General features: G+C 34.3%; 1 protein-coding gene and 1 long non-coding RNA gene across 4 annotated transcripts in view; one reads left to right on the forward strand and one right to left on the reverse strand.

Moving 5' to 3' along the window:
* Positions 1 to 2613: 2613 nt before the first annotated feature.
* Positions 2614 to 6049, forward strand: LOC117234359. Its single transcript, XR_004493511.1, has 2 exons — positions 2614 to 3725; positions 4725 to 6049. It is a non-coding gene; the product is annotated as an uncharacterized LOC117234359 (long non-coding RNA).
* Positions 6050 to 6543: 494 nt separating this feature from the next.
* The window catches only part of LOC117234349 (alpha,alpha-trehalose-phosphate synthase [UDP-forming]), a 39777-nt gene continuing 31084 nt past the window's right edge, over positions 6544 to 15236 (reverse strand). For 2 of the 3 annotated variants that reach the window (XM_033495459.1, XM_033495457.1), the window contains exons 6-11: positions 14687 to 15003; positions 13721 to 14094; positions 13133 to 13324; positions 11777 to 12113; positions 10863 to 11156; positions 6544 to 10340 (exon numbers count right to left, since the gene is read on the reverse strand). In XM_033495459.1, coding sequence (XP_033351350.1) covers positions 10101 to 10340; positions 10863 to 11156; positions 11777 to 12113; positions 13133 to 13324; positions 13721 to 14094; positions 14687 to 15003 — 1754 coding nt within the window. In that variant the 3' untranslated portion in view covers positions 6544 to 10100. The remainder of the gene's footprint in view (positions 10341 to 10862; positions 11157 to 11776; positions 12114 to 13132; positions 13325 to 13720; positions 14095 to 14686; positions 15004 to 15236) is intronic. The other variant, XM_033495458.1, reaches the window with a different exon arrangement.

A 15236-nucleotide genomic window follows, 5' to 3' on the forward strand; every position in this document is an offset into this window, starting at 1 on the left:
ATACATTTATGATTTTTCAATGGTTTTCATTTGGTTTCAATGGTATTTAACCGCTTACTACGTTCTATTCTTTCGTCGTATAACGGGCATATTCCAACAGAAAAGAATGTCCACGAGCTTGAAAAAATTGAGAGGAACACGAGTAAATGGAGAGCTCTTTCTCCGTTTCACTCGTCATCGTTTAATTCGTGCTATAAACATTTTTCATTAAAAACAAAGGAGATACTTAAGAGTCCACCTTTAGCTGGGACACTAGTGGGGGGACACCCTGTATATTAAAAATATTACCTTCCTTTAGACATATATATATACCATACTTGTGCAGTATTTTCTCTAAAGCATAATATACACAGAGCGTCCCATCTGAAGTTTCTCACGCAATTATTTATCACGAATCTTGTGGTTTCGGGATTTCAAGGTGACCTTTGCTTTTTTATACGGAGTTGTATGTTTTATTTAAGTAAGCATGTAACTCGTTTCGTTCCCAAGATCATTTAAGGTCATTGTAGGTTATTTATTATCGTTCAAATTACCTTCGCTGAATGTCATCAAGATTTAATTTCCCAGAATACGTATTGCGTAGATTCGGATGTTAATATGAATCGATATCACACTAATGATGTGATATATCGTTATGTTTAATTATAGACGGAGGATAATCTCCTGCTAGATATCCCCATTTTGTGTCACAGTTGCTTCGAGGGAATCAGTGTTATTGCAAATAGTATTAAGTGCGCTGCTTTTCAATAACGATTTAATTTACGATGGCTCGCTATACACCTAGCGAAATTGTCGATATGCTTGTGGCTTTGAGAGAATGTGATGAATTTGGGAGAATTAGTTCTGTCACTTCCGAAATGTTATTTAGGGATAGAGTAAATAATTGCATTGACGTCCAAGAACATCCTTCTGAATACGCGCGATAAAAAACAATTTTTTTGGACGGAGGTAAGTTTTGGACTGCAATAAATAATCTTAAATGACCTTAGAACACCAATATACCGAAATTCGGCGAATTCGCCATAGAACGGGCTACACGTCTATTTAAATAAAAATATATTAGTTCCGTATAAAAATCACAAAGATTATCTTGAAATCTTAAAAGTACGTCCACCTGGAGAAGATTTGCGATCAACGTAAGATGACCTTCCCGAAACAGGGTAAGTTTTATTTGCAACATATTTTAAGCGAGCTGTAGTTTGGGAAATAATAGCGTGCGAAATTTCAAATGGGACACCCTCTATATGCATAATAGAATATAATACATATATAATGGATAATTCTCCGCAGAATATAATATGTAATATAATAAATATATAGAATACTAAAGTATACTGAAAATCATACAGCAGTCACTGTAGCTCAGCAAAAGTCATTCTATAAGAAAATTACAAATCAAAATTACAGTATGCGATAAAACCTATGAACATTGTGAGATATATGCACATTTTGCGTTATACGAATTCATTTATACAAATATCAGCTTCAAACGTTTCTCTTCATATCATTTCATTAAGAAGCATTTTACTTTCATTAACAATTTTCCAAATCGTGTTACGATTTATTTACAAAACGGAAGAAACTTGAAACCAGTACAAAACCAATTCTTTTCTTTCCGCCCGAAAAAGAGTATCATCGCCCAAGAGGAAACACATTTTCCTTTTATCGATCAGAGGAGAGTAATCCATATTCACGGTTTCGCGAGAATATCGGAGGAAAAGAGAAGAGAGAGAGAGAGGGGAAAAAAAGGAAGGATTTTCCCGGTTGTGATTGTTATTATTCCGTACGGAAAAATCAGGCCGGATAACGCGTTATCGGGTTGAAATGTCCTCGGAAGCGCGCGAATCTCTGAGCGAAAAACAAAGATGTGAACGTCGTTTGCCCCGCGGTGGCACTCTCGTAACGCAGATTATTCTATTACACGTTACGTAAACAGAGATAAAGAGAAAGAGAAAGAGAGAGAGAAAGGGAGAAAGAAAAGAGAAACAGACGAGGGAAACGCGGCGGAGCTGTTCCGCCGCTTTCCGCGTCTCGGTACCGCGATGTTGTTTGGCCTGAAAATACGTTATTGTTTCACCACGATAAAAAATTCAACGTTTGGATAATTACATCAGAGTTGATCGATCCGGTTAGCCCCCGGCGGATTTCTACTGAGTTACTGACTTACTTTGCCTACCCTTTGCTGTTTTGCCGCGAGACAGATGTTTACACGACCGACGTAATAACGTTAAATTAAATTCCTTTTCGGATATTTCGCGTCAAGTTCTACATTTTCTAAGTCGTACATGATAAATATAATTCATCGTATAGATTGATACAGAGTATAGAAGAAGGTAGAGAGTAATCGTATTTCGCTTCAATTCGTAGTTTCTAAATTTTATGTAATAATAATTATCGATAGGTTTATCGTAGAACAAACTGGAATACGTATTACATTAAATATTTTAGAATTACGTGATCTCTAATTCAAATGTAGTTACATCGAAACTATTGCGATTATCTTATCTTGCCAAACGTGTATCTATCTCGTAGAATATAGAATACAAATAAGAATGAAATAATCCAGAGAGATTATTATTGAGAGATTATTCTGTTTAATATCCTCGCTTTGTCAGAGATCGTGAACTGTATCGTAGAATATAGGATATTTGCATACGGAAATTATTTTGTACTTATACCTCTATCGTTAAATACTTCGACGTTCTGCCTCTTAGGTTCACATAGTGTACCACATTACACGCATAAATCCAAATTATAAAGGCCCTTTCTTCTCTTTCGTGACCGGGGGCACGCTTCGAACGAACGGGAGGTTCAGCTGCGTGCGCGCGCGCTCCAAACGAAAATGCGTCTATCCGCGCGGATTTCCAAGAGCAAGATAGACGAACGAGCAAAGAACGAATCAGTTTTCGATAGAACCACCCGTGCGTGACAGCTGCGATTCTTTTTTCCGAATCTTTCTTTTCCTACTGCTTCCTCTCCCTTTCTCTCTCTCTCTCGATCTTTGAAGCTTCGTGTTTTGCCCGGCTACATAATCCCTTCGAGCAAGAGGAACCGTGAAAGAAGGAAGAAAAACCGAGCGAATCCAACGAAGATGATATGAGAAACAGAGAAACGATGAAGGAAAAGCGATTCAAGTGAATCGACGAGAGGGAACAGAGTAAGATGGGAGAAAAAAAGGAGAGAGAGAGAGAGGATAAACGTTGAAGAACAAGGACGAGGAAAACCGACGACCCCGCTGTTTGCCTTTTATTAAACTCTTGTTAAACGCCGCCTTTCTTCGCACACACAATTGAATCGGCAAAACAGCGAAGATAATGCTTCGACCGAGTTGTACACGGCCGAGGGCCAGGCTCTTCTACGTGGAAGACTTACCGCAAACACCAGCTTCTTGTACACCCTGAAATGGACACCGTGTAATCCGGCTTTTTATACGGCAGTGCCGCATTGACCGGCTCCTCCAAGGCATGCACATCGGCTACTAGTGGCTAATAAATACTGTCGTCATCTCTCTCTCTCTCTCTCTCTCTCCCCCTATATGTTTCCGTTTGTTCGTGAAAAAGAACCCTGAAAACGATTCTTCAACGACCGTGAAAATCGCACGGCCCACCCTCTTCCTGCCGGCATCGTTCACCTCTAATGAAAATATTTGGATATTTCGAGCAAGATTGGCGTGACCCACGTTTCAAAGCGTGCCATTGTACGCCGTTGCTTCGAGAAGCTTGTAAGTAAGTACGTTTTTCATTCGAGCATGACTGGATTGGACACTATGAGGTATTTGATGCTTTCTGTGATTTTATTTGCAAGTTATGTGTATAACTATTATGTTATATATTTGATGAATAGTATCGGATGCACGCGTTTATTATGCGTACTATTTGTCTATTTATATTTTGTATGTTTTATGTTTGATATTTCTTGTTTTATTTTCATTTAATCCATATACGTCTACCATCCTTTCGAAAAGATGATTGAACGATAAGTTCGTTATATAATATTTTGTGTTTTTCATTATACTATATACTATCTGGTAGTCTTTGAAATTATGCTCGTGTCATTAATTCTCTTCTAGTGGTCTTGGTAGTTTTTTCATTTGGACTGGTCCTTAAATAATTCACAATTTCGTCCAATTCCGATATCGTATCGGTATGGTTTATCAAATCTTTTAAAATTATTTATGATAAATATGAATACATGAATGTATAATAATCGTCGAATTAAATTGTTTGCATTTCTCGTGACTATATACGATATGTAATAAATATAATCGTAATATCTTATCTTCTAATACCTTATGACAATAATTGCCTCAAACGTTTCATCAAACCTCGGTAAAATTTATTATTCAGCAATAGTATCCTCAGTTAATTGGTCCAATGAAAAATCTATAGATCATATCAATAAATTAAGCAATCAACATTATCGTACTGATACGACATCCGATTTTTTATTTAAACCATTTGGATCACAGAGTACAAAATATTATGATAGAAACGTTATAATTGTAACTTGAAATCAATTGAAAAAATCACTGATTTTAAGAAGCTTGTATCAAAGGAAAGTTCTAAAGCTCAAAGTATATTTTGTCTATTTTTGGTATCGACACGAATTTCACCAGATTTCCAAGTGCATCTAGCCTCCAGTAACGGCCGATTTAATTATCGTTATCCGTAACCCCTTCGATCTATTCGCATTTGTCATGTTCTTCAAAACAGTTTTAATTGCAGCTCGATAAGACCGGAAATCAAAGGTTATAAACAGCAAAATACCGACACAAAGTGGCACGAGATATCGTGGAATGCGTGTTGCAATTCATAGAATTGCAATGGGAGTCCGAGTTACGTATAGAATAAGCGCGTAATACATTTAATAATCCTTGTGCAGTTCGTCAACAATTTTTCTACCCATTCTTATTCCTTTCCTCTTTCAAATAAACTTTCCAATTTTATAGAGAAACCATCGATAACAAATTTCCGTACATTAAATTTGTTTTGAAATTGAAAAAAGGGGAATACGACTCAAGAACCATCGTTGAATTTATTATTAAACGATACCGGTAACGTCGATTATTATATTTGTAAGTTCGTTAAAAAATAAGTTACGGCACAGTCAATTTCTCGTTACGATTTTTCTTTTTTTCTTTTTTTTTTTACAATTACCACGATCGACAAAAGAAAGGACGGGAGAGACGGAAGCGTGGAAATCAAATGGAAGGAAGAAAGAAAAAAGAGAATATAGTTGTGCACAGTTTATAAACAATGTTTATTTTCTGCAATTTTACTTCTGTTCCATATCGTTTCGTTCTTTTTTCTTTCCCTGTTTTAATTCTCTTTTACAATCATAGGAGCAGCCTACATTTAACGTGATTGAAAAATCTTGCGCCATTGCGAATGTGAATGTTGAATATGTATACAGCACATATACATGTACATAACACACACATATATATATACACATACCTTTTCATTTCATTCTTATTTTACTTTATATAATGTATATCGAGGTAAAAACTAAGTACTCATAAAAAACGTAGATCAACATTTTTCTCTTTATTTTTTTCAATTTTTTCTCTCTCGTTCTGGTGGGATATCGTTTATAAGGGCACATTATAGGACTCTCTATGTGTACATACATATACATATGCATGTGTTCTCTATACATATATTATATATACACATACATTTTACATACTTTCAAAGAGATATGACATCCGAATATCGCTTTCTTCGTTCAACTCAATTCGTTCGACTCAACAAAATTCCACAATATACCTGCGTGATTCTCTTCGTTCCCCTTCTTCTTGTCTTTCTTTCTTCTATTTTTCCTTTTCCTTCTTTCGCCCCCTATTGACTAGTGACACTGATAATTGACTAATAAATACTGAGCTGCTACGAGATTAAGGTATACAATGGATTGGAGGAGACAGCTAAGCTTCTTTTACACGAATCAAGCCACTACATTTTACGTAACTCAAATTCGTTTTGTATAGTCTTAATGTTATTTACTAGGAGACGATGGCACGTTGGATTGACGTAAGGAAGAAGAAGTAAAAAAAGAACACGAGATAGGAAAAACCGTATGAAAGAAGAGGGAGAGTGTAATTAGGAATAATCGAAATAATCGTTGGAAATAGCAGCGAACTCGTACAGCGACTTAACGTACGTACCGAAGTTTAATCTGCAATGACAAATTTCAAGATATATATATATATATATATATACATGTATATATATATACATACGTAAATCTTTTTTTGGCATCGACGAGAAACAGAAGAACCAAAAGACTCGTAAACATCTCTAATCACTTCGACCTGTTTTCACATTATTTACACATATACATGTATGTATGTATACGTATATGTCTATATTTCTATATGGCATGAGTATAGTCGTTGAGATAGACGTCCGGGATATAAACAGGTCATCAAGTAATTAGAATCATTTTCACGTAGTATCATTGCTATTTTGTTTGTCAGCTTGGAAAACCTTTCGTTTCTGTTTCTTTTGCCATTTGTTTCTTTTTTACGTGTTTCTGGGGTATTTCCTCTGTCAATAATCTCATCTATCGAATTTCACGAATTCTTCTACATATAAAAATATACATATGTATATACGTAATAAATAGTCGCTTCATACAATTTTGTTTCTTTTTTTTTTGAAGCGAATCTTCGTGTACGTTTATATAGCATTTTCTGAACTCTATGCGATAAAGGGAATATATTAACAGTACAATATATGCGTGTGAAGTTGAACACACGTGAGATTTAAATATACTGTTGGTGGAAGGGATATTGTGAAGTCATAAAGTAATGCTTAAATAGGGACGCGCCATAGCCATATTTTCTGGACGCTCATTCTAAGATGGAGCCATCTTAAATTTCAGATTGCAAACATTATTTATATATTTGTATTTAAAAGCTCTGCTTACAATCGTTCATTAGACCTACATGATTCGTTTATTAACTCTTGTTGGTTTCTATTTTATAATAATTATTGTATTGATAAAAATTAAGCTACAACTACTTACACAGAAAGAACTAGTTACAACTTGCAACTTATCTATTCTTAAATCCCTTAGATCTTCTCAGATTTCTACATTGATGTTAAAAATTCGTATACTTTCAGGCATGATGAATTTTACGATCTCACCATATCTCTTCCACCCAGACTACCTATCGTTTCGACCATGAAATTCGAAGGAAATCCAATGACGATATATGAATGTAAACACGTGAAGGTACAGAAATTTAGAACTACATCTACAATCTCTTGAAAACGTCCTAATACCATGATCATTTCGCTGCTTGGCATCGATAGTGACACAACTCTAAAATTATACATTTTAAAGCATATTTTCAAATCATTTCAATGACATTGTAAAGCTGACTTAACGCAAGATACGTCGGTATTCACGAAAGCGGTACAACCTTCCACTTGTAGCGTCATGAAACAACTGAAAATAGGCCAGTGTTGTAAAACTAAGGGTTAGGTTGATAGCAACATACATAAATAACGATTTTGTCCTCTGACACAAAACTGAATTATAGAATTACAAATCTACCATTTTTTATTATAAAGCTAGGAACGTAACGCAGACCTTTTATTCGATAAAAGAAAATCTGAAACTTCTTGAGTTGTATCACCGTTAGTGTGAAGCAGCGATTTGTTCCCCTTCGAATGAAATATAATTATGACGCGTACAAAAACTCACGTTCACTCTTTTGTATAGATGGAGTTCGTAGATGGAAAATGTAATACATTCAACAAAGTCTAGCTACTTATAAATCTGTGGTAATGAATCTGTTATTCATCCATGGATGAAAAAAGTAAGGTAGATCTTTGTTATATACATCAGTTCCTGATAAAAGGAGACGAGCTAATATTTTGTAGAAAAATTCACTATTGAATCTCTGTTTCAAAAATTCCATTTCATATTCTTTCAGCACTTTTCTTCTCTTGTGTCTGGCTTCGATTTAAACAAGGCCTATTATCGAAAACAATGTTTTGCATAAACTTTCGTTAGGTCAGTACCCACTGTATAATAATTACTTTATATGCATAGTAATTTTTATGATACTCTTTATAAAAAAAATTCTTTCAGAACCCATCGATGTCTCATGCAAAACGCATTGAATTAATTAAGTGCTAAATGTTTTCTTTCTCATTATTGTAACACCTTTAATGAACATCTAGAAAAGATCGATCAGTTTTGAAAACATTCCACTAATATTAAAGAACGATTTTTCGATTTTCTTTTATCCCTTTTTCATGTCGTTCTTATTCCGTTCAGTCAAGTTCAATTTTCTTTCCTTAGTTTCACGTAGAAAACAGATAAACGCATGGAATTAAAAATTCTGAATTTTTCTATTATTCTACTTAAAAACGTGTAAAAGTTGTCCATGTTTACTTTGATTCGTTTATCTTTAAGTGTATCGTTTCTCCCAATAATTTGTTTAACAGTATACGTTTGTATGTGTTGGTACATAATGTGTATATACATGCTGTGTTGTATGTTAATATGCGTCTAACATGTATGCGTACGTACAAAGTATGTACATTTCGTAAACCCCTTATCGCTAAGTTGTCGTACTTTATGTAGTTTATTATTGTTTATTGTGTATTACCCTTTCTCTTGTATGTGGACTTAAATTGGCACTGTTTTATCATTTGATTTATAAAAGAAAAGAAGGAAAGATAAAATCATATTATTAGTCGATTAACCGTTAAACTTAAGAATTCCTTTTTTACAAGCGATATGCATACTAAAAGCGTATTCTCGCCTGTATTCATTCGTTCTCGAGTCGTCTTACCTATATCGATTGCATTTAATTTAACAGCTTGTAAATGTTATTGATATTCTCATTTTAAAAAAGTACATATTTGCATCAAAGAAGAAAAGAAAGATAGCTTTTATAGAAAAAAAAGGCAGATGTTTCATGATTCTATTTCAAAGAGAATTCTTTATAATCTTAACAAAATGAATGCGTTTCGCATAATTTCAATGGTATACAAAATACATGCCCAATATACATACAGCGAAATCGGCCGCATCGACCTGATTTAAAAAACAGCAACATCCAACAAATCGATTTAAAATCTACAAATGGAAAACTGAAACCTGTTATATTAGTCAATTATGATATTTTGAGCAGGCTACATATTCGAATACAATTTTTTGTATCCTCTCTTATCTCCTAATATGCTGACATACGTGGAACCATTTCTCTGTTACAATCATCTGTTTCGTGTCTCGGAAATTGGTAGCAAATATACAAATATTTAATAAAATCAGTTTTCGTTAAGTTATTACGATAATATTAAAATATATATCGAATATTTCCTGTGATACTTTTTGAGCGACGCGAACTTAGAAACTATGCATAGCTAAGTACCTATTATACGACTTTTGGTAAAACACGCTTTATCGAATCTACATTCAGGCTGATTATATCGCACAGTGTAATAATTGTTATGGTGAACATTAAATAAAAAAAGAAGAAGCCATCTTCACTCTTGAAACGAAGATTTAGCGACTGCACACGTAACATTCATCTTTTTTAAATTCTTTTTTTATAACGCGATTTGTTATGTTTTATCGGGGTAAAGCCATTTAACTGGTCACCGGAGAGATACATCGATTAAACATCGAAAACAGTCAATATAGAATGATTTGTTGGTTCCACATCAAAAAAGATCAGTTCTTCCATTTTTTTGGCTTGTATACATGCGTAAGTACGATAAGTTCTATTAAGTTAACTCGATACAATCGAATATGTTAAATAGAAGATCTCGAATACAATTTATCCAAGGGAAAAATTATTCATGTGACGCTTGACTTGTTTGATACATGACAATGATGCTTTCCACCATATTCTCGCAGCCGATACAACTTACGCGATGATTTTTTTTTTATTTTAATTTTTTATTTTATTTTATTTTATCCACCTAGAGATTCCCTTTTTTCCTTCGCTCTTATTCTTCCCTCTCGCTTTTATTTGATCTTACTCTACGAGTACATCATATTAAGCCTGTGACATACAAAGTATGTATTTCTTGTCGAGGATACAGTCGATGTGATAACGAAGATTATTAGGGCGTCACCTAGGATTCTAACACTGTATTCGTCGGCATATACGACATTTCCATGGTAATTCCAGCGCTGCTACGTCGGTATCTAGAAGGAATCTCGGTGCTGTTGCGAGGCTTGCGTCTGCTCAAGTGTCTCTCTACCCACTTCAACATGGTCAACACGGAATCCGTACTCGGCAAACGTCTTTCTGCCGACGTACGGATTATATGCGACGACGCTACGCGGAAGGTAGCTGCCATGCCTTTTAGCGCCTGCAGAGAATGCATAATTATATAGATTATATAAGATATGACAATAGATCAAAATCAAAGAAAAAATGAACTTAATAGATGGATAAAAGTTTCAGGAAATGTAATATTGACTATATTAACTGTATAGAATTTACAAGTTTCAGGATATTTAATATTAACTATATAACTATATATAATTTTTATGTTTCAGGAAATCTAATATTGGCTGTATAACTATGTATAATTATGATATCTAGTATTATCTTTTTGTGGTAATCTGAAATCTTTTATTAACACGTTGATTGTTGATGACGTTACATTATCGTGGTGTGGTTACTTTCAAGTGAAAATGACACCACCACATCAGCGTCACGCGCAACGGTTTTCGAATGACGTAGCAAATGTTGACGATTGCTTAAAAACAATTTCCGTCACAATGGAAGGCCATGTGACTTCAACTTAACGATGAACGTGTTAAAGTATTAGATATAGTATATCTCCATTCTTCCTTTACTGTAGATTCGGTTATTGGGGAGTTCATACCTTCATTGCATCTTCATCTGTAACATCATCACCGGCATAAATAATCCTGATACGTTCGCTCCAATCTAAACCAAATGCCGTACGCAGGATGTAAATGGAAGCACGACCCTTATTCCATTCAACTGGTGGTCTAGCTTCAATGGCACAGTGCGCTGAACAGGCTTTGAAACCTGCTTGCTCGATGATTTTCTTTGCCTGATCAACCATCTGAGAACGTCCTTCCATTGGCGTTTCACGATAATGGAACGTCAGTAACGCTCCTTTGTTTTCTACCCAAGCTCCATCCTTGCAAAGCTAGATTCAATACACCAAATTAGTCGTTTAAAGTCGTAAGTAATTAGTTGTAATTAGTTGCAATTACAATTGTTGAAGATGTTACACGATACGTCCCTAGTACCTAATACTCAAAACTCTTAGAAATATTTTTTCTACTTTATTTTTGTTACTATAATACAGAGATGTTATTGAAAAAGATACTTAATTGAAAGAGCTGTTACAAGAATACTAAGAAGGCAGCTCTATCTTTGACTAATTTGAATAAATCAAGAAAAATTAACTCAAAGTCAATCAAAATCAAATTACATCTTGAAACGTGCTATAAATGCACAGCCAAGAAGACATTCGTAATAATAAATTACGTTTTTGAATATAGAATCGTCTTCTTTCTTCTTTTTTCAATAAAGACAATCTAAGTATTGGAATTACCCCTTTATTGTCGTAAACTCTTCAATTATAATTATTACATTCTAATATAACTTCCTTTTTACATTTCTCATTATAATTCATTGCTCGCTTAAAAACAATATTATAATATCACAAAATATTAAAATGCTCCAACAATTTTAATTGCAAGACGAATAACAAATATCTCAAAATACTATCGCTTTGGAAAAAATAATGAAAATCATACTCACTTGGTCTTGCAACGTTTGCATCAAATTTGCCACCTTATCTTCCAACTCAGCAGGCATCGGATGAACAAACTTGCTACCGTCCGGATGCAAAATTTCCAATCCGTGATTTCCGGCGTACGTAATACCTTCTATACCAACCATCGACTTCACATTGTTCACGTTTCTGCCTGATATAATTGCTATATATACATCGGACATGTTCGATAGCCTTTGGAGAACGTTCTTCGTTTCCAAAGGTAAAATGGCAAGATCCGGATGAGTCGCAATAGGAGCTAAAGTACCATCGTAGTCCAGCAAGAGGGCCAATTTATGATTATCGCCGATATACCTAGGGGACATGTGTTATCACTGGAACGTTACCCGGCTTTCATCATGAGTCAGGTCGCATTCGCACGCGCGGGCCCGCCGTGTTCCAAAAGCATTCTCTGACTGAGCATAAACCTCTTCAAACAGTGTCGAACATAGACACACGTAATCCGCAGACTTGGAATTTTATTCAAGAACATTTTCATACTTCGTTCACAATGCATTAAATACATTACGATAACTTAATTAATTTTACAATAGGATAGATTTTTCAAGAACATTAATACAGATGGATACGGTTAATTAGGAAAATTGTTGCAAATGCTCTTGATTTTGAATAGTTGGAAGGTTGCATATGTATTTGTAATATATCATTGGTAATATCAAAGCACCTGGTGGTCAGCGTTCCCTACGCTGCGATGTACCCAAACTCATGCTCAATTTAATAAACAATTCAATCGACCGGATTTTTAATCAGTTTTTGTCGAAAGATGCATTCCATTGGGACCGTTCTGTTAACATACCAAACTTGTGGTTTGTACTAGCATGCTCATCAGCAATCTGCACTCGTACATGAGATAAGCAAACTCTACCTATACACTTTGATGTATACAGTTTTTGTGTAGAAGATTTTTAGTAGAATATTGTGTATTTAAAGTGAGCTAAATTACGATATTTGTCATTAAAGTGCAGCAATCTTTTTAAATTGTGGTTTTAGTTTTTCTGCCCCCTTATTTATTCTTGTCTCATGACTCAACAAATTAGGTTTTAATAAGTAACTACGAATCTACTTAATTTTGTGAGTAGCCATCAGTAAGTTTGTTTTGTAATAGTTTGCCCACACACATACATTAAAGTGCGATTAATTCATTTAGTATTCTCAATGTAATCAACAATTAATTCGATAGGAAATTTACATACATAGTGTTAATAATTTTAACACCTTAGAATAACTGGATTTTAATCGTACATTGGTTGATTGATTTTCGTATAAGCACATGCTCTGGTCGGGCCCAGTCATGCATGTCGTTGATCTCTAACAATACCTACTTGCTCAAGTAATCATCGAAATCATCCATGGTCACTGGTTGCATCGTGGTTGCACCTACAGAATCATGTTCCTCCAGCGATCCCATTACTTGCAAGAAGGACTTCATCCAATAATTGACATCGTTGATCCTTTCACGGCGTCTTAAGTGATTCATTCTTAATGTGCGTTCGTCTTCTGGCATGGTAAGCGCTCTGGAATGTATACAAAAATTAATTAAGAAGTTTAAAATCGAGCTCACAAACTATATTTATATGTTTGAAACTGTTTTGTTCTTTTTATTTGAACGTTTCTTGGACAAGAATTAAATACTTAAAGTCATTGAAAGCAGTAATATTTTTGCTTAAATGGTTAATTAATTTAAAAAAGTAACAATTAGTTGATTTGTGTAATAACATAATAATACAATATTAAAGCTTTAATGTTAACAGGAATATACAAAAATAGATTTATTATAGAAATATTAAATAGATTTGTTAGAATATACATACTTAAAAGAAAGACGATTTGCAATCAAAAACTTCAGAGTTACAATAGTAAATATTTAAATGATACTCCAAATTCAATTTGTATAAACATATTAATCGTACCTATGGATAACTTCAGCAGCTTCGTCTAATTCATAAGGATTACAGATCAAGGCTTCGTGCATCATCTCCCCAGCTCCAGCGAATGGAGAAACGATCAACACACCAGGTGGTGTGTTAATTTGACAAGCGACGAATTCCTTGGCGACCAAATTCATACCATCTCTAAGTGGTGTAACCAGAGCAACCGCAGCATCCCTATAAAATGCTGCCAATTCGTCCTGACTCACGCAACCATAAATGTAACGGATAGGAGACCAATTCGGTGTCGTAAATCGACCGTTTATGCGACCGATAAGTTGATCCATCTCAAGTTTCAAATCCTGATATTCACGTACGTCAGTTCGCGATGGTACAGCAATTTGAAGCATAGTAACCTAAACAGATATATCATTTCGTCGAGTAATTTGATAGGAAACTCATATATTTTTTTATGCAATTTTCTTTTAGTATCTGATTAATTGAATAAGACAATTTAATAGCTATGTTTTAAACTAAATCTAGAATTATTTGATTTATAGTATTTTATCCTATCATTGAACACTGTTTGTGACCAATAAATTCTTATGTAAGTTTCTTCGTCACTATTTTTCTAAAAGACGGATAGGTCATAACAGATTAACCGTGTGACCTCTTTGGTAACTAGATCTAGCTGAGTTTTATTGACATTTTGCAATACACTCTACTTCAATTAAAACATATTTCAATAATTACAAAATGAATAAATAATACACCTTGAATATTTATTATGAAACATTGCAATAATCCAAAGTAGCTTTACTTAAATAAACGAAACATTTAGACATTAATCTTTCCGTTTTATTTTATTTCATGTGTAAGTACTTTGACCTCATATATGTACCTCCATAAATTACCATATATTAAAATGTAAATATAAAGGAAATGCGAATCTTGTATGATTTGCGAATTTTATTATCGCGTTAATATAAATTATAATAATATCGTTACCTGTTCACGATGTTCTGGATGTTTTTCTAGCAACAGCTCAAAAGCCTTCAATCTGTTGACCAGACCCTTGGTATAATCAAGACGATCAACGCCCAATACAATTTTCTGATTGGTCAACATGACCTTGTTAGCACTCTCGGCTAACGAGACGAATCTATCGAATGGAATGCCAATGGGAAGTGGTCTCACACGAACAGTTCTTCCACCGTGCTCCACTAACAGATTCTTACGATCAACCCTGCACCCAAGACTTCTCTGGCAGCAGTCGACGAAGTTCAGACAATAGTCTTGAATGTGAAAACCAACCATGTCGCAACCTAAAACAGATACAAATAAATTTACATTCTTTGATTCGTAACAGTCAGTTTTCAAGATTTTGGCAAATACTTTATTATAACGTATAATCTAATTAAAATTCGTGAAATTTATATATTTGTATTCGGCTTTTAAGAAATAGAATTTAGTACTTTAAATTCACGTTAAATATCACTTCTGGATTAAATTTACAAATTTTAATCGGGAACTTAAAAATTTTTAGCGATATAAGAAT

The sequence above is a fragment of the Bombus vosnesenskii genome, unplaced genomic scaffold (assembly GCF_011952255.1).
Source record: "Bombus vosnesenskii isolate JDL3184/JDL3185 unplaced genomic scaffold, Bvos_JDL3184-5_v1.1 scf7180000013304, whole genome shotgun sequence".
Taxonomy (NCBI): Eukaryota; Metazoa; Arthropoda; class Insecta; order Hymenoptera; family Apidae; genus Bombus; species Bombus vosnesenskii.